Source organism: Tamandua tetradactyla, chromosome 6, assembly GCF_023851605.1.
Source record: "Tamandua tetradactyla isolate mTamTet1 chromosome 6, mTamTet1.pri, whole genome shotgun sequence".
Classification (NCBI taxonomy): domain Eukaryota; kingdom Metazoa; phylum Chordata; class Mammalia; order Pilosa; family Myrmecophagidae; genus Tamandua; species Tamandua tetradactyla.
In genome coordinates, this window is record NC_135332.1 from 118,985,965 (window position 1) to 119,007,005 (window position 21,041).

A 21,041-nucleotide genomic window follows, 5' to 3' on the forward strand; every position below is an offset into this window, starting at 1 on the left:
GTTTTTAAGAATTAAGTTATGCCTTAAAAAATCTTATGCATACCATGTGTTCAGTAATTTAATTTTAGAGCTGGAAGGGATTTGATTGATCTATTTCAGCTGACATAGATTACAAATAAGAAAGCAATCCAAAGCATCTCAGTGATTTATTTTAGAGTTTATTCTAATTTCTACACAGCAGACTTTTTTCTTTTCTTTTTTTTTTTTTCATGGGCAGACGCTGGAAATCAAACCCAGGTCTCTGTTACGGCACGAGAGAATTTTGCCACTGAGCCACCATTGCACTGCCTTACACGGCAGACTTTTGCAATATGAATGATTTGTGAGTTTGGAACTTGTTGTATACCCTCTCTAAAAAGGACTCAGTTTCAAATTCATAAAAAGAACTGATATCTGAAATTGTACAATTGTACAAAACAAGAGATAATTGACCTTGAGTGAGGATTTTAAGGACTCTTCTAGATAGAGGAACCAGTGGCTGTCCAGTTCCTATGGCAAGGGGAAAGCAGGTGGCACATAGAGCAGTTCTGAAATCTGATTAGACACGTGTAAGCAGTTCCTTCCTTAGGGCTCAGTTGTACTGCCTGGGAATGATTCCCCAAAGTTCTTGGCTCTGTCCTCTTGGAGCTTGGTTCTGATCCCTATGAGAATGGCGGTTTACCAATGAGTAGTTTTTTCAATTTCTGTCCTGCCTTCAGTCTTACAGGGATCCAAAGTACTCTTTTTTTGTGTGTGCTTTCTTGTTGCTTTTAGTTCAAACTGATGGCATTTCCAGTAGTACAGTCCTTTTTAAAACTTTGTGGGCTTCTTTTGAAGGTTCATAATAGAAGTCAGCAAGCCCTGACTCCTTTACATATGATATTAACTTCTTTAGTGTAACTTTTTACTAGAGGCAGCAAAAACAAGCCAGGTGATACCTTCAGCACTCTGCCTAGAAGTTTCCTTAACTAGGTCATCCAGCTAATTCAGTACTTTTCCTGTATTCTAGGTCCCCCATCAAACAGTGTTGCTAAGCTTTCTGTCATTAAATAAGAGTGGTGCTCTTTCCTCCAGCTTCCAATCACCTTTTCTGCACATTGCTGACATCCTCACTGGCAGACTCTTTCAGGGTCATCAGATTCAGCTCACAATTTTCAGGGCTCTTCAGGATTGTTCTGTGTACTTCCATCTTCTACCTGCTGCTTGGTGCCAAGGCCACCTTTGTTAGGGTGCGTGGTGGCACCCCACTTTCAGGTACCAAAATTTGTTCCGGTTTTAATGGCCATGTAACTTATCCCCAAAAGTAGTGGCTTGAAACAGTAGCAGCATTTTCTTATCTCTCAGCGTTCTGGTGGTTGGGCTCAATGAGGCAGTTCTCACCCTAGATCACTCTTGCTTTTAGTGACCTGACCTAGAATTGCCTGAGAACTTGCAAACTCACATTTCTTGATGGGGCTAGGAAGACTCAAGCATCTGGAGCTTCTGGGGCACCTCCTTTCTCTGCGTGGTCTTTCCATATTGTCTTTCCGGTTACCTCACTAGGGTACCATTACTGAACTATCTGTCCATGGATCTTATCAAATCATAGTCAGTGAATTATGCCAATCTTGTAGTAGTCCTAACGTGTTGGCTTAGGGCTATCAAGATGTGTGTCTTAAAAAAGAAAGAGGCGATAGAAGTTGTATTTCCTTAATATAAATTTAACTTGGGAAGTCTCCCAGCATCATTCTGTTTATTAGAAGTGAGTCACTAATCCACCTGATACTGAAGGGGAGGGAAAAGAATTTGGTTGCACCTTTTGTGGGAAGAATTCTTTCAACCATCACAATGGCTTTCAAGGCATTTTCTTTTTAGACCTCAAGGGCCTGCGTATGTACTTCTTCTGGTTCCTTACTGAATATGCTCAATTCCACTAAATTCGAAATTGCTTAATTAGAACTCTCTGGGTAAGTGTAGGTTTTGCCTTGCATATGTCTACAGTACTATACAAGAACCTGGATTGAAGACAGGAATTTGCTTGTCTCTTAGCTAACACCCTGCATTTTAAGGAACTTCGTCTAGGAACTATTGCTTCTCAGAGGCTGCTACATCTCCAACTTTGTGACTGCAAAAGGAAATCTGCATCTTGCCCATTTTCAGAGACTTCATCAAAATGCATTGTTTCTTTCATAATTTGGACAAATAATGTGACAGCCACTTGAATTATATATATATTTTTTGTTAACTATTATAATTATAAAAGTATCACACTCAGAAAGTGAAATTTATGAATATCTAAGCCAAAATTTGGCAAACTGCTTGCCTGGTAAATATTTTATTTCATAGCACATAATTCTGTCTGTTGCATAAAACTGATCATTTTGAATATTTAATATCAATTCACAGTAAAATTAAAGGTTTTAGGGAAATTAAATTTGCTGCTCTTACTCTTTTAGTTGCATATAAATATACTTTTTTTTGTATTTTAATACAACTTAAAGGTGTACTACAATGCTTGTACTAATTTTGTATAAATTTTACTTTGTGGCTTTGAAAGCATGATTTATGTATTTCAAATGCCATCAAATGGGGGGGGTTATGAAAAATATGAATAAGCCAAAAAACATCCCCTTCTATAATTTTTTTAGCCTCTCCCTCTCAGCTTATAGTTATGATTAGATTTCTTTCCTTCTTTAAAAATGAAAGCAAGCCAAAACCTCTCCCTTGACCCTAAAGTCCTATCTAGCATTTGCCAATATCGCTTCTCTGAAGAATTATAACCTGTACTTGCTTTCTCAACTTTCCCTTTCCATGTGTTTAATAAACCTCGATTAAAAACCTTCTCTGTCTATCCTTAATCATGAATTAGTATGTAGCAGACTTCATCTTTCTTGACTTCTCAGTGGCATTTGAGTAGCTCCTCTACTTTTGACATCCCCTGTCCCATGGCTTTTAAAACTTAATCCTCTTCTACTTTTCCTTTCATCTATCTGATCCTTTTTTACAAATTCACTATCTCTTCCCTTCAGTTCTGATGACCCCAGAAATTTTTTTCATACCCCTTCTCACTCTCCATTATCATCTTGTAAAAATCAGCAGTAGGTGGATTAACTTCAAAATTTGTATCTCCAGACCAGTTTTTTCTCCAGAACCCCAGTCACATATCTCACTTGTCAATCATCTTTAATAATAGGCTGAAGATAGTAGCACAAATAAGAACTGCCTTTAAGCAGTTACTTACACTTTTATAAACAAGCTGGTCATGTAGACATATGCTAGCATTGCAGTGTAATAGTTGCTATACAAAGGAGTATGACAGGGCTTTAAGAGATCCAAGGAGGGAGTATCTTATGTCTAAGTGAAATGAAAAGCCATCACAGTAAGTATCTATGAAGCTAGATTGTGGAGAAACAGTAGGAATTTGCTTGACAGTTAATTGAGAGAAGAACGTTTTAGGCAGAGGAAATAAGGAATACAATGTGTTATGATAGGGAATAGTGGGACCAAGGATTCTGGACTTTATATTTGGTGTATATGGGGAAGAATTGGGCGTGTTTGGGTGGGGGAATCACTTCAGCATATCTGTGCTCACTTAAGTCGTTCCAGACACTTCTGGGATAGATTGCAGGGATAAGAGATGAAGGCATGGAGAGTAATTAGATTGGTGGAAACATCTACATGAGACATGGTGAGAACCCAAACTAAAGTGTTGACTTTGTGAAGAAAGGGGAAAAGATAAGTAAGAACTGAGCAACACTGGATTCTGAACAAGTATCCAAACTACATCTGCACACTATATGTTTATATCTGTATTTTGTTTTTATCTTAAATTGTAGACTTGGGATGTAGAACTGGAAAGATCTGCAGAATCCTGGGCTGAAACTTGTTTGTGGGAACATGGACCTGCCAGCCTGCTTCCATCAATTGGACAGAATCTGGGAGCACATTGGGGAAGGTAGCTTACAGTGTAACTATTTATTTCTGAAAAATAGTGCTTGGAATGAAGATGCTTATTAAGTCATCATTGCAAGTAATCAAAGGCTTGGCACCTGAAAGGAAAAGGAGGAAGCACAACAGCACGAACAACAAAGAACAAATACGAAACCAGAATGCACAGCAGTTTTTAAGACTTTATTTTATTTTAAATCATTAATGTTAGTAATGTATTGGACGCAGATATTTCAGATTGATAATTTGCGACAAATATTTCTTTCTTATGAAACTTTTTATTATTCTGTTATGCAAAATTTGGTTTTACACTTTTTCCAATTTTATTGCTCTTTGTGATGATTTTCTTTCAAATAGATATAGGCCCCCAACGTTTCATGTCCAAGCATGGTATGATGAAGTGAGAGACTTTACCTACCCATATGAGCATGAATGCAACCCGTATTGTCCGTTCAGATGTTCCGGTCCAGTCTGTACTCATTATACACAGGTATGTTTTGGGTGTGCCATATTCCATTCCTCTAGGCAGAGTTAGTGTAACAAGTTAGAGAACTTAGGCTGCTTGAACATGTGCCTTTCTTAAGTCATGTGGTATGATTATTTAAAAAAAAAATACTATACAGTAAAAAAAATTACCAGAAAATATGTCCATGTATCTATTTTAAGGCATTATGTTACTGATTTTACTTAAGAAACATTTTTAATACTTCCCCTGTAAATGCAGTGGAGAGAAATTTACCACTTTCAAAAGTCCTAGGAGTACTGGTTTTTGTTGTTTTTTTTTTTTTTCATTTTTTAAAGGATGAAACTATAGTTTTATTTGCCAGCATATGGTCAACATTTACATGTGTGCATTTTTTAAATCAGTGTTCATATTTGGAGTCAGATATATTCTAAACTTCTAAATCAAACTATTGAAGGTAGATACAAGTAGATGAAGTTTATCATTAACGTGAATTTTGGCATTTTCTGTGACTGATTATTAATTAGTGAATTTAATGTAGATGAATTGGTCTCTGCCTTTACATGTGACAAGATTAAATCTGCATTGACCCACCTAATGTGCACAGTGAAAAAGATCATGTTATCTGAGAAATATGAAAACCTAAAGTCTTGTTCCAATATTTTCTGTTTGGAAACATGGGGTAAGAAATTGTTAGGAGGCTTGTTTTTCTTCATAGAAACATTAATACTGCTTTCAGGTCTGTTGAGGATGTAGCTTTTGCACTTACTAAGTAAATTTGTATTTCGAAATGCTTACATTTTATAGTGAGTTATTTTATCTTTAGACCTCATTTTTAAATTGAATTAAGCACTTTCCCAGAATCTCAGGGAAAATATACTTTTTGGTATTGCCTCATTTCATTTTGAATGATAAAAGTTGTTTCTCAAGTTAAGTTTTTATACATTTTTCTCAGATGTGTCATTGTCTTATTTCCTCTCGGCTTACTTTTTTCTGAACCTTTCTTTTCTCAAATGCAGGTGGTGTGGGCTACAAGTAGCAGAATAGGTTGTGCCATTAATTTGTGCCACAACATGAACATCTGGGGACAGATATGGCCCAAAGCTGTCTACTTGGTGTGCAACTATTCCCCAAAGTGAGTACACAAAACACTGCTTTCATTTCTAAATTTATTCTTAGCAACGTGACAACTTTATATTCCTGAATTTTCCGTTTTTCAGTTTGAACGATTGAATAATGTGTATTGTTTTAATTCAGGTTCTTTAATTTGGAAACCATTATGACTTGCCTAACATTTTAAATCAATGCTTTAGGGGACTGTGAAAATTGCAATTATGATCTTCCTGAAGACAGCAATCATATATTTTAGTTTTACTGGTTGCATTTTTCTATTCCGTAAATATTTCCTAATTTTTATTTATTAGAGATTAACAACTGTAGATTAATGAGAAATGTATTTTCAGCTGTATAAAGATCACTTAAATGATTACATTGAAAATCTTACACAACTGTACTTAGGGTCAAATCTAAGTCTAAGACCTGTTTCTATGAAAGCAAATGGAATACAGGTAGCTATTCTATGGCAGAGTTTGGTCTTCTGCAAAAGGTTGATTTTACAATTTTTAACAATATGTATAAATGAATTACTTGGAACATTTTCAAAAGAATGAGGCAGTAATATATATTTAAAACCATAACCAAAAGGGCTCTGTACTAAAAGGTCTGTGTCTTAGAAATCTACATGTAAAGTCCTTCCTTAAAGATTCTTATAGAGTAAATATTTTGCAGCATCGCAAATTGTGCTATTAGAGTACTTCTTAATTGAGTGGATCATCTCTTTAAGGGGGAACTGGTGGGGCCATGCCCCTTACAAACATGGACGGCCCTGCTCTGCTTGCCCACCTAGTTTTGGAGGTGCCTGTAGAGAAAATCTGTGCTACAAAGGTCAGTGTTGTTGTGTTGTAACGTTCGGTTTGATGTATATTTTAATCTTGCACCTGCATTAAATTGTTTTCAAAAGCCAAAAGTAGAGTTCATTTTTACATGAAAGTTTTCAGAACTCTAGATTTATAAAGATACCATTTCAAATTTTTAAAAAAATATTCATAAACTATTCATAATACTGTGTTTACTATACCAACATATATTTAGAGGAAAATTTTCATGATTATTCCACTTCTCATTCTATTTTGAAATTATCACAGTGACTAATATTTTTATATTCTTAAAAGTCATCTTGATGTATTGTTGACTAGTTATTTCCATACTGTCACCGTTTTTGAAGGATTTAGTAATTTTACATAATTTATTGTTAGCCCTTAAGAATTTTCACCAAAATACCTATCCATGGATCCTATCAGTGCATATGCAATGAATTCTGCTGATCCCGTACTTTCCATTGTGGAGTGTACAGTTTTTCTTGTTGAAATAACAATAAACGTAGCAAAGCATTAAAACCATTATAAAAGTAGTGCTCTTAAATGCATTTGAAATCCTATAATGCAAATATAAATATGGTCTTCTATTTATAGCACAGGAAGATAAAACGTATATGACAAAGCTTTATTAAAATCATGCTCTTGTTTGGCAACCAAGTGAACAGTTTTTATTGCCTCAGACTTTCTTCTTTTTGGTGTTGAAAAGAAATGCAGATTAATGCTGATTAAATGTATTAGAAAATATTTGAATAAATGAAACACTTTTTCAGTGCTCATAAAGAAATGTGTGTTTGTTTTTCTTAATGATTAGATGTTAATTAGCCACAGTGAGCAGACAAGAACTAACCTATTATTTCACTGTGTGGTATAACACATTTCAAAATTTCTGGAAGCATTTGCAGCATTTTTTTCATTATGTAAATGTCCATCTGTTTTACGTCCTCGCCACCTCCCAGCCTCCGACTTATCTGCCCTTCACTAAAGGCCACTATGTTTTACTTAAAACTGCCTTTCCTCTGACTTCATACCTCCTTTACCTAGATTCTGAATTCTTGGATATACATGAAAAGATTAGTAAGCAAAAGTGCACGTCTCCAAAATGTGCCACTGTGAAGGCCGTGGTAAAAGCTAATCTGGAAAAAAATGATTGAGTTCAAAATTTGATGTTATTCTCTATTTTCAAGTTTACATTTTTAAACATTGAATTTCATTCTCAGAGAAAATTCGTTACATGTAAATTGATACCGTAGTAAATAACAAAACATGTCAATCCTTTTTTAGGCCAGATTTCATTTTGGAAGAATTCTAAATGTGATCTTCCTGAAAGTATTAAGAATTTGTTCTCATTTGGGAAAAGCACGTTCAATAAGCCTTCACTTCATTAGATGACTGTGCTAGATTTCATGGTGTTAGTATGAAAACCAGACACTGATAACATATTGAAATGCAGGCAAAGTTTGGAAATGGCTCCATTGACTGTTAGCCAAATGATGGGCTGAAAGGCGTCAGTATGTATTTCACGTGCTCCAGTGAACCCAAAACCTTAACCCAAAACCTTTGCCCAAATACAGCCCTAACTTTTCTAGTTTTTCACTTTACCAGGCATATAAAGGCATGTCATTGTTTTGGGCATCTGTGCACATGTTAGATGGGGTTCATGTTTCTTCAATTCATTCTCTCCAACAGAAGGATCCGACCAATATTACCCTCCTCGAGAAGAGGAAACAAATGAAATCGAGCGGCAGCAATCACAAGTCCGTGACAGCCACGTTCGGACAAGAGCCGACGAAAGTGACAGAAACGAAGTCATAAGCACGCAGCAAATGTGTAAGACCTCTGCTTTGCATTGGTGTGATTTAGTCCAAAGTGTTTAATAGTCTGAGTAGAAGGCGTACCCATCTATGCTTTATTATTAATTTGCACATTTTTAGAATGGAAAAAGCTTAACATGAGACCAGATCTAATGAAGTAGAACAGCTATCTTTCCTCCCCTAAGTAATTTGCAATATGTGTGGGAATCAAACTGTTTGTAGTTAGATCTTTATTAATGTATATCTGTCTCCAAAATGTTAAATTGATTTTCTTTTAGATTATTGTTAAACTGTTTATAATCAGGGTGTTCATGGCAGTTTAAAGGTACAGCTCTGAAGATAATGGCATGTTGTCATCTACAAGAGCCAGTGTTCAAAGCCCAAACTTTAGAAATACATCTAAACTGATGATCGCCATGATTCTCTTAGAAATTCCTGGACATTGCCTTTTGGAATTAAGTTTTTATGGGCAAATGTTTTACGTTACATGTGTTTTCCAGAAACCTAAATCCAATTGAGGCACGATTTTCCATCAAAATACATTTTATTGATTGTCATAGATAATTTTTTTTCATTATTTGTTGTTGATATAATATACCAGTATTTCAGACTGAAGATATTCTTGTGTTTTTGTAAAAAGGCTTTTGGCCAAAATGTTTATTTTTTTCAATGTTCTTTGAAAGCAGTCAATTGTTAGTCAAGCAATAAAACAACATTGTCTTATGTCAAAGATTTTTCTGAATATTTATTTCCCTATCCTAAATGTTTTTCTTTTTTTCTGCTAACATTTATCAAAATAATATAATTTCAAGCTGTCTTTTATGTAGGCAAAAATGAGAATTTACAAGCAGTGAATGTGTGTCAAAACACTTCTTAGAATTCTATTCCAGGATAAACTAACAGAAAATATATGTAATATTAGTATCGTATCTTAAAGTTAATTTTAAACATAAGTAAAAGTTAGGTCTCTGAAACATTTGAGCGATGCTGGTGTTTTTTTGGGACACTGGTACTTGGGGGATACTGGTATTTTGGCCATTTCTACCATGCATAGCAACAGCATTGTGTAACTTTAAGGTCATAATTCTAAGTTCCTTGTGGAGAAGAAAGAAATACAATTTCATTGATTTTGTATCCCCAGTTTCCACTGTTATATTTAAGAATGGATGAATAAATGAATTCTTAGGATTTGGCCAGAGATTGAGTTTATTGTAGCTTTCTTAGGAAGGTACCTCTTTACAAGTGGTAATGATATTACTCCTTTTTAACAAGTGGAAATAAAAATATATGAGATAATTTCCTCCTAATATCTTTTAAACAGTGTACATAGCCAGATTTAACTTTAGAAAACTAAATGTCAGTTTAAAATGAGAACCCTAGTTATCTAAAACAAAATGTATATTTTATATTCCTAGAAGTACTTTTGCTTGAATTAACCCACTTTGTTCTCACAAAACCCTCATGTGGTAGACAGTATTATTTTGTATTTGATAGATGAAACATTTAGGTTTCATAGAATTTTAATTATTTGTTAATGGTTTTGAAATGACTAGTAAGTAACAAAACAGGAAAAAAAAAACAACTTGAAATCTGCAGGGAAAATCTTGTTTTCTGATTCTTAGCCTGACCCAGTATCCACTGTAGCATGTTGCTTTCAACTCTGTGATTAAAGGATCATTCAGAGATGAATTTTGCAGAGTTTGGTGATACATTTTATATAGCAATTACTCCAAACCTAGCCTCTTTTACATTAACTAAATTATCTTGGTATTTTTTTCTCTTTTAGCCCAAATTGTTTCTTGTGAAGTAAGATTAAGAGATCAGTGCAAAGGAACAACGTGTAATAGGTAATATTTGTTATTGTTCTCAAAATTAATTGACAAAATATGGAAAATATTTTCATTTTATGCTGAAATTCAGAAAAACTGTATTTCTTTCATTTAGATATGAATGTCCTGCTGGCTGTTTGGATAGTAAAGCTAAAGTTATTGGCAGTGTACATTATGAAATGGTAAGTATTATAGATGCAATTATTTGTGAAGAGAATTCTTTCATGTAATATTTGGTTTTTTAAAACAATAAAATTTATTTTAAGATCAAATTTGACATTTAAAGAAATGCACTTTATCTTTTAATGTGAAAAATAACATATAAATCAGTTATTTCACTTAGAAAAGTTTATTTAAAGTCTTATAAGAGGTAACAAGTCACAGCCTGTGCAAAACTCTTATATTTTAACATCCTTGTCTTCCCTTCTTTTCTTCAAGCAATCCAGCATCTGTAGAGCTGCAATTCATTATGGTATAATAGATAATGATGGTGGCTGGGTGGATATCACTAGGCAAGGAAGGAAACATTATTTCATCAAATCCAAAAGAAATGGTGTTCAGTCAATTGGGTAAGTACTTGCATGATCTTTTGGACCAGACAGTTTTAAATGATAATGAGTTACATTCTTTTACAGGACATCATAGGATTTAATTTGTAAAGAAAGAAAATAATTTTCAGGCTTCATTCCCACTGTATAATTTCTGTGAATGAAAAGAAGAGAAAACATCTAAAACTTTCAATATTGTACCTTTTTCTTATAAAGGGCATGCTAAAATTTTCAAAGATTTCATTAAGAATGTACAAATTTAGTTTATTCCTAACTTTAAAGCAATAAATTTTTCATCTCTAATAGAAAATACTCCAGAGATGGCTAATGATATGTATATTTCCCTGTCCTGTTTATGGAAAATGACTTTATTTCATGCAGCAGTGACTTTATTAATGAGATGAATTAGGTTAATAGATAAAAAAGCATTTTTAACAGCTCTCTTAACGTATTATATACCATGTTATCTTCCCTTTGTCCATTTAAGTGTAATTTTATCCAACAAAATAGCACTGATTAACTTTTGAAATGCTTTTGATTCAGTATATTAAATATCTTATTCTAAAACACTGTATTTTCACATGTACTCTATAGAAAGTAGAAGAGTAAAGTTATTTGAAATATCTTTGCTGCATCTGTTTTTCCTATGTAAAAATAAGCATTTTTGGACTTCATAAATCTTTTTCTTAGGAAATATGGTATAATCTCTTATCTATAAAATCACAAGCAACTTCACACTAGGGTTACGTAGAAATTCAAAATAATAAAAATAATTTTTTATTAAAAACTGATATAAATTAATGAAATGATGGCCTATATATACATTTGTTTAAAGGTTTTATGTATAATTTTTAGACTTGTGCTTATTCTCATTAGTAAAAGCTTAATAGAGTCATTTATTAACTTATTCATTCAGCAAGTATTTATTACCTTTAACAAATAATACCTATTTACATGTGTATATTCATATTTATAGTTTTAATTTCAATAGCAAAGATATACATGTGTTGTGTTCATGCTGTTACCTAAAACTTTTTTTTTTTATTAGAGAAGCTGTGGGTTTATAGATCATTCATAAAATGCAGGATTCCCATATGCCACCCTGTTATTAACACCTTGCATGGTGTGGAACATTTGTTACAATTGATGTTAGCACATTTTTATAATTGTACTATTAACTAGATTCTACGGTTTGACATAGGGTTCACTGGACTTTTTTTTTCTTTTTTTTTAACATGGCAGGCACTAAGAATCGAACCTGGGTCCTCTGGTATGGCAGGCAAGCATTCTTGCATGCTGAGCCGGTTCACTGGACTTTTTAATAAATTTTATTGTTACCATATTACATATTACAATCTAACCTTTCCCCTTTTGACCATATTCAGACATATATTTCAGTGCCATTAATTATGTTCACAATGTTGTGCTACCATCACAAAACATTTCTGTAGACAAAAAGTTTTAACAAAACGTTTCCATTGTTCCAAAATAGGAATATTTTAAGCCTTAATTTCCCATTCCCTATCCCCATCCTGTCTCCTGGTAATCTGTAGTCTAGATTCTCACTCTCTGAGTTTGCTTATTCTAATTATTTCATATCAGTGAGATCATATAATATTTTCCTTTTGTGTCCGGCTTATTTCACTCAGCATGATGCCTTCAGGGTTCATCCATGCTGTCTCATATATCAGAACTGCATTTCTTTATACAACTGAATAATACTCTGTTGTACATATATACCACATTTTGTTTATCCATTCATTAGGTGATGCACATTTGGATTGCTTCCATCTTTGGGGAATTGTGAATAATGCCACTCCGAACGTAAATGTACAAGTATCTGTTCGAGTCCCTGCTTTCAATTCTTTAGGGTATATACATTGTAGAAGGATTGCCAGGTCATGTGGTAAATCAATACTTAGCGTTTGAGGAGCTGCCAAACTGTTTCTCACAGTGGCTGCTGCATTTTATATTCCCACCGGCAATGAATGAGTGTTCTTGTTTCTCCACATTCTTTCCGACACAATTTTTTGTTGTTGTTAAATAGTAGCCATTTTACTAGGGGTGAAATGCTATCTCATTGTAGTTTTGATTTACCTTTCCCTAATAGCAAATGCTGTTGAGCATCTTTTCATATGCTTTTTAACCATTTGTATATCCTGTTTGGAGAAAAGTTTATTCAATTCTTTTGCCCATTTTTAAATTGTGTTGCTCATCTGTTGAGTTGTAGGATTTCTTTATATATTCTGGATATTAACCCTTATCGGATATGTGGTTTCCAAATATTTTCTCCCATTGTGTAAGTTGTCATCTTGCTTTCATAATAAAGTCTTTTGAGGCACAAACACTTTTAATTTTGATGAGGTTCTATTTACTTGCTTTTTCTTTTGTTGCTTATTTTTTGGGTGTAATATCTTGGGAACCATTGCCTAAGACAAGGTCTTGAAGATGCTTCCTTATGTTTTCTTCTAGACTTTCATAGTTCTGGCTCTTGTATTTAGGTCTTTGATCCATTTTGTGTTGATTTTTTTTGTATGGTATGAGGTAGGAGTCCTCCTTTTTTGCAAATGGAGAGTTAAGTTTTCCCAGCATCATTTGTTGAAGACACTACTCTTTCTCAGTTGAATAGTCTGTGCCAAATATCAGGTGACCATAATTGTGAAGCAACCATTCTGAGCACTCAGTTTGATTCCTTTGGTCTGTATTTCTGTCCTTGTGCCAGTACCTTGCTGTTTTGATTACTGTGGCTTTGTAATAATTTTTCAGATCAGAACATTTGAGTCTACCAACATCATTCTTCTTTTCAAGATGCTTTGGCTATTTGGGGCCCTTCACCCTTCCATATAAATTTGATGATCGGCTTTTTCATTTCTGCAAAGAAGGTTGTTGGAATTTTTGTTGGGATTATATTAAGTTTATTAATCACTTTGGGTAGGATTGACATTTAACAATATTTAGCCATCTAATCCATGAATATGAAATGTGCTTCCATTTATTTAGGTCTCCTTTGATTTCTTTTAGCAATGTTTTATAATTTTCTGTGTACATGTCCTTTATATCCTTCGTTAGATTTTTTTTCCTAGATACTTGATTCTTTTAGTTCCTATAGTAAATGGAATTTTTTTTCTTGATTTCTTCTCTCTGTTGTTCATTGCTTATGTTTAGAAAAACGGTTCTGATTTTTTGGGTGTTGATCTTGTACCCTTCACTTTTCTGAATTCACTTATTAGCTCTAGGAGCTTTGTTGCACATTTTTCAGGATTTTCTGTATATAGGATCGTGTCATCTTCATTTCCATTTTGGATGCCTTTTATTTCTTTTCATGCCTAATCGCTGTGGCAAGAACTTCCAGTCAAGGTTGAATAGCAGTGGTAACAGTGGGAATCCTTGTCTTGTTCCTGTTTTCAGAGGGGAAGCTTTCAGTTGTTCACCATTAAATAGGATGTTAGCTGTAGGGTTTTTATATGTGCCCTTTATTATGTTGAGGAAGTTTCTTCCTATTGCTAGTATTTTAATTGTTTTAATCAAGAAAGGAGTGTTGGACTTTGTCAAGTGTCTTTTCTGTATCAATTGAGATGACCTTATAGTTTTTTTCCTTCATTCTACTAACATAGTATATTATATTAATTGATTTTCTTATATTGAACCACTTTTCATACTAGGGATGAATCCCACTTGATCATGGTGTATAATTCTTTCAATGTGCTGTTGGATTCAATTTGTTAGAATTTCATTGAGGATTTTTGCATCTGTATTCATGAAAGATATTCGTTTGTAGTTTCCTATTTCTTTAATATTTTAAAATAAGTAATGAAAAGAGATTGTCTTCTAATGTGAAGAATGGTACTAAATTGGTCATACCTGAAAATAATGTGGATTTCATACAAAATAGATTATATATTTTCAGAATACTACTTATCTAGATATTTTAATTTAAATGCTTCATAAAAAAGTGCTCATAGACCTGAAAAATTCCTGAAATTATGATAATATATATAAGAAAATGATGTTTTTATCTTTTCATCTTCAGCAAATATCATTCAGCTAATTCCTTCACAGTCTCTAAAGTAACAGGTTAGCACATTTAACTTTCTATTTAATTTCTTTACTGCTGTGTTGCATGTTATTGCTTCCATAAGATTTGCTTATTGTTTTGCATTTCAATTTTTATAGTTCAGGCTGTTACTTGTGAAACAACTGTGGAACAACTCTGTCCGTTTCATAAGCCTGCTTCACATTGCCCAAGGTAATGGTTTAGAAATTTTATCATTCTTTATTAGTACAAATGGTGTTTTGGTCCTGTGAAAACTGTTTTCCTGGCCTCCTAGTGTCTCTAGGACATAACTAGCATATCATCTTAAACTACTCAGCAGGTGGGAGGGAGCAATAGGGCGTCAAAAACAACTTGTATTATAGACTCTCCTAAAGTACTTCCCCCAATGGGACAGTACTTTCTGCCACTCCAGAATAGCTAGGCATGTGCATGTCATCTGTATATTCACATATACTACCAAGGGTTCTTACTAAAGAAACTAAAATGACATAACTCAGATTTTTTTTTAACATTGTTATCTAGTTCCTAAATTAGATAAAGCTAATCATGATTGATAAATCAAAAAGACCATCTTCTGCCTTTCATTTGTTTTTTGTACTGTCATTTAAAAATTATAATGGAATTTAGCTACTATAACACAATGAAAAAATGTTTCATTTATATTGTCCAAGCTAAGTTGTAAATTTATAGAAGTATTATGAAGACATGTTTAATTGGAATGATAAAGCAATATTTTACAAACATATATATGGCACTTTTGCAGGCAAAAGGAGGTTTTAAGTATGGGGGAGTGGGCACATTAAATACTTATTAATTGCTGAGAGATTTACTTCATTTAAGTAGCTCAGTTATATTTAAAAATTGCAGTCATTGTGGTCTATAACCCTAAAGAATAATTTTTTGGGATTACACCCAAGCAGAAAAACTTTTGGAGCTGTGGTAGTAAATGTTTCAGAGACCATGAGATGTAACCATTAAATTGGTCACTGTCACCAATTTCCATACATTGTTCACTGCTTCAATTGTAATTTCATGATTTTCAGATAATAATGGGGTAAATGTGGTCGGCTCTCTGGCCTTCCTAATTTTTTTGCTAATCTTGTAAAATTGAGCATCCTTGGGATTGTTTGGAAAAAACACTTAATTTTTTGCCAGTATGTACTACTAACTCCACATGTGAGTGGGTCGAACTCCTTCTTCCACTCATGTGCACGTTTGCAAGTATCAGTTAAAGAGTGTCTGGACATTCTTACAAGTTACAAATAATAATGGTCCAACCCCTGAAATATTGTGTGGCTAAAATCAATTATATTTCACACTGTTTTAAAATATTCTGAATGGGTAGGGTTTTGAACACATCAACCAAACTTAAAGTCTCCTGTTGTAGGGCTTTAAAAAGATTTGATTTTTTTCTCAATGTTTTTAATTCCCTTCCTTGAAAGATTTTGTTCACCTGTAAGTTGATCTTAAAGTCATGGCATAAATAAAAGATTTTTAAATGAAAATTTTATACTACTTTGGAACGCTTACGGAAATTAAAAAAAAATTTTCTGCTCATTTCTGAAATCTTGTATCAACTTTTTTTGTAATTTTGAATTTAAATTGTAGAAGTTTTATGATAATTATTCATAGTTAAGGGCAAGAGAATAAAAATCTATAGAGAGGGGTACATGGATGTTTCAGTGGTAGAATGCTCACCTGTCACACAGGAGACCTGAATTCAGTTCCTGCCCATGCACCCAAAAAAAAAAGAAATCTGGTGATTTTATGCATTTGTAAATAGCAATAGTGATTTAAAGCCTTTGTCTTCTATTCTAGATGAGGAATAATAAAAAGATGGGGAAAGGGAGCTAGCTTCTATTGAGCATTTACTTTGCTTAGAATGTTCCAATGTATTCCTTCATTTACCCTTTGCATAGTTCTATAGGGAAGCCACTATGATGCCAGGTTGCAATATGGAATGAAACCTGGGTAAGGTTCAGTAACTTCCTTCGACTGAATAGGAGGTAAATGATGAAGATGGAATTTAAACCTAGGTTTTCCTCTTTCAGAGCCAAAGTCCTGGCTCTTACTATACAGTGGTCTTTAGAAGTGATTCCTTATAGAACAATGTTGAGCTCCTTTTGAAACGTATTAATACATATGTTCCTATATATGTTCCCTCCAATTCTATCCCTCATTTTCTCAACCATATCTATACTTTGGAATTATTGTGGATGTTTAAAAAATACTGATAGTTACATTCCAACAACAGAGGTTCAGATTCCATCGTCATAGGTGAGCCCTTGGCATTAGAAATTCCTTTCAGCCCTCTGGTATGATAACATGTGGCCAGAGCACAGAACACCTGCCATCAGCTCTAAGGATACATAATAGGGAAAGTGAAGTATCTCCCTGCATTATCCATTCATACTTGTACCCTGCTACTTCCATTACTGTAAAAAAAAAAAATCCATTTTAATTCTAAAAGCCAGTGCTGAGATTGAGATGTTATTGTAATTTGACAAACTACATTTACTAATTTTTTTAAAAAGTTTATTTAATTTGAAAAAACTTAATTGCTTATACTTTTAAAACTAAAGCAATATATAACGCTTAAAGAATGAGATTGGTTGTTCACAAGGTTAATGCAAACCTGTGATGGTGATGCAAGGAGTAGTCCTTCACTTTCTATTAATAGGGAGTTTCTCAGTTAGAGATCTGATGTAAACAATCAATTCCTTGACATAGTTCATGCACAAATAAATTACCTGTTTCCTTTTAAAAACCATTTCTGTTAGTTCCTACTCTATTGGGAGAACACTGTTGTGATATATATATATATATATATATTTTATCAGCTACAATGGTGCATGCTACTTGAGAATTTTGTAGTTCTTCAGCCTAATTTTTTACAGGAATTGGCAGATTACAAAGTATATAGGATAACTGGAGGACCCCTTGCTCTTTGAAACACGTCACATACTTTTTTTATCATCTGCCCACAAATGAACTATATGTCAACATTTATATTCTTACTATAAAAATATATTCTCCTGCCACACTAAGTATGCTCTTATAAGGCTCACAGATTTAATTCAGTCATCATTAGTTTTAATTAAATTATTTTGTTTTATTTAAAACAAAATTAAAGCATTTCTTTTTTAGATTTCTCAAACCCCTGTACTTAAATAGATTATATTTTTCTTATAAGGAGAAGAGATATATTGCTAGGTGAAGCTAGTAAATATCAGCATCACAATATGGTGGGGAAAAAAAAGAGTAGTTTTAAAATCTCTGTCTATACATACTTACTAGATACCTACTGTCTCACTTGGCCCAGTCTCAGCCATAGTCACTAGGCTTATAAAGACCAAATAATGATAATCTCTGTGGAACATTCCAACATAATTCCTGCCTATAGTTGATGTTCAATAAATAGTGATTCTATATCTCAGGCACAATCTATGTCAAGATATTCCAAAAGAAAAAAAAAAGTCATTTGAATAAAATATTAATAAGTGAATTTCTTATTTCTTGACTTATTCCAGGAAGGGGGACATCCAAAAAAGTGAAATGTCATAAATTTTTTAAAATTTCATTTTAGCTTTTGTTCTCATTGATATAATAAATCTATAGAAGTAATGATTTATACCTAATTTTGACCTTAAGTAGTCTGGGAAGCCTTTTATTTATTTCTTTTTATAGGTTATTGAAAAAAAGATTATCTTTTTCATATAAAACTTTTTAATAGTTTGATAAGTTTTATTATAATGATATTGTTTATATTACAGTTCATAGCTTTTAGGGAACCTCATGTGGTACATTTGTTTTACTTTAGGTATTGCCTTGAGAGGTTCCATAGCTGCCAGAGCAGCCCCAAATAAACTTTAACTATTATTTAGAACCATACCCTTATAGAAATTGTGTGTGCATACATGTGTGTAAGTACAATGAACTATTTTTTCCCTCAGTTTTGGTTCTTAGTTTCTGTGTGTCTGTGTATATATGAATTGAAAAGAGCCGATCAGATTTTCAAAAGTGCCACTGGACAGTTTCTTGGATATCTGGAAATGGATTTTTTCCCTATAATAACATTTGATTGATTGAACACTGATAATTTGACTCAATTTTTAAATAAAAGCTTTTGGAAACTTCTTTCAAATGAGCTAAACCAATAAGATTATCAGTGAGGAAATAAGATGTCTGGAGAAAGAGCATTCTGTGCAGAGAGAAAGATAAGTACAAAGGCCCTGAGGCAGAAGTCTGTATGTTTGAGGAATTACTACTAGGCCATTGTGACTGGAGCAGGTGAGCAGTAATATAAAGGGATGAAAGAATATAATCGGACTTGTTATGCTTCAATATGTGTGGAAAGTAGATTGAAACACAGAGATCATACAAGAAAGAACCTATTGCAGTAAACCAGGCAGCACATGATGGAGTCCAGAGTTAACAATGGTTGAGGTGCTGTTCTAGTTTGCTAGCTGCCGGAATGCAACACACCAGAGACGGATTGGCTTTTAATAAAAGGGGATTTATTTTGTTGGTTCTTCAGAGGAAAGGCAGCTAACTTTCCACTGAGGTTCTTTCTTACGTGGAAGGCATAGGATGGTCTCTGCTGGTCTTCTCTCCAGGCCTCTGGGTTCCAACAACTTTCCCCGGGGTGACTTCTTTCTGCATCTCCAAAGGCCTGGGCTGAGCTGCAAGTGCTGAGATGAGGAATGCCGAGCTGCTTAGGCTGTGCTACGTTGCGTTCTCTCATTTAAGCACCAGCCAATTAAGTCAAACATCACTCATTGCAGCAGACACACCTCCTAGCTGACTGCAGATGTAATTAACAACAGATGAGGTTCACGTACCATTGGCTTATGTCCGCAGCAACAAGACTAGGTATGCTCACCTGGCCAAGTTGACAACTGAATCTAACTAACACAGGTGCATAGACGTAGTCTGATTTTGGGTGCATTTTAATGTATAGCCAATAGAAATTGCTGATGGGTAAAATAAGGTGTAAAACAGAGACAGAGAAGAAGGACAGATTAAGTGTTTTTTGGCTTGAGCTCCAAGGAGTTGCCAATTTATTGAGATGGGAAGACTACAAAAAGAGCAGATTTAGGGACCAGGAGAGAAGTTCAGGAATTTGGTTCCATACATGCTAAGTTTGAGGTACCTGTTAGTATTTAGGTGGGAATGTTGAATAAGCCTATAGTAGGATAATATATTTGGAATTAAGAGATCTAACTGGAGATGTAAATTTGGGAACAAACAGTTTATGGATGATAATTAAGCCCGTGAAATTGGGTGATATCATCAGAGGTGTAAACTTACAGAAGTGAAACTATGAGATGTGTAAGGCAGATATGATTTGACGTTTCCAAATTATCTGTTTATTATATTCTATAGACTTTTTTGTACCAAATTCCCAGATACTTAGAGGTACTTCTTGCTGGTTATTTCTGCTTTGAATCCCAAAATTAGGACATTTCCTGGCTAAATAAGAAACCAAGAGTCACATGTGTGCCAGAAGCTGCGTATGGATAAAATAAATGTAAACAATTGTATGTACTACCTGCCCTGTAAAATTGGCCTATTTCAGGAGAAAAACAAAATGAGTAGGCTTAAAATGTTTATTTTTATATATGTGTGTCTATGGCTTTTCTAAAAAGAAAGACTGAAGCAACCAGCTTACTTAATATATATCTTTGTTTTCCTATCTTTTTCAGAGTATACTGTCCTCGTAACTGTATGCAGACAAATCCACATTATGCTCGTGTAATTGGAACCCGCATTTATTCTGATGTGAGTATCTTAATTTATATAATTCTCAGTATTCACATTAAATATGTATATGTGCATACACATTTAAATGTGTGTACATTTATATATACATTTATACAAAGCAAAGAGCCAGAATATTTGTGACATTCTCAGAAAAGTTGATCATCAATAACACTAAGAAAATGAATATACATATGTATATATGAGTGGATAATAATTTTTTTGACAAAATTTTTGTTTATATCCTGTCCATATCTCATATCAAGCACTGAATGAAATAATCTGGGAAGAATTCTTGGGAAGAAAAATGCGTTTTGCTTTTCTTTAATCTTTCTTTTAATTTGTTAATATATGAAATGTAAACTGAACCGAACCTTTAAGAATTTGTTAAGCTAAGTAATATCTTCACTGTCAAGAGTGGCATGTAAAATGTAGCATAGAGTCAAAAACAAATAATACATTAAAATATCTACAAAAGAAAATCAGTTGAGGAGTTATTATGATAAAAGAAGTTACTGGGGTTGGACAAGGAATATAGCTGTGATGGCTTCAGTACAGATAAGCTTCTATTTCCAGACAGGTTTGAAGTATGGTTTGGTAAAGATGATTAGGGAACGTGTTCCAAGTGGAATAAATGACATCAACAAAGAAAGGGAGGTGAGAGCAGATGAGCTGCATGCAAGGCATAACAAGTGGGTTTGCTTTGTTTCTGAGCTGGTAAGAGTCGAATATA

The 21,041-nt window shown here is 33.7% G+C and overlaps 1 protein-coding gene across 1 annotated transcript in view; it reads left to right on the forward strand.

Moving 5' to 3' along the window:
* CRISPLD1 (cysteine rich secretory protein LCCL domain containing 1) overlaps positions 1-21,041 on the forward strand; it is a 44,771-nt gene that overhangs the window by 19,066 nt on the left and 4,664 nt on the right. Inside the window, exons 3-13 of the mRNA XM_077167030.1 lie at positions 3,795-3,913; positions 4,264-4,396; positions 5,389-5,504; positions 6,213-6,313; positions 7,993-8,133; positions 9,904-9,964; positions 10,062-10,128; positions 10,385-10,515; positions 14,525-14,568; positions 14,668-14,740; positions 20,254-20,329. Coding sequence (XP_077023145.1) covers positions 3,795-3,913; positions 4,264-4,396; positions 5,389-5,504; positions 6,213-6,313; positions 7,993-8,133; positions 9,904-9,964; positions 10,062-10,128; positions 10,385-10,515; positions 14,525-14,568; positions 14,668-14,740; positions 20,254-20,329 — 1,062 coding nt within the window. The remainder of the gene's footprint in view (positions 1-3,794; positions 3,914-4,263; positions 4,397-5,388; positions 5,505-6,212; positions 6,314-7,992; positions 8,134-9,903; positions 9,965-10,061; positions 10,129-10,384; positions 10,516-14,524; positions 14,569-14,667; positions 14,741-20,253; positions 20,330-21,041) is intronic.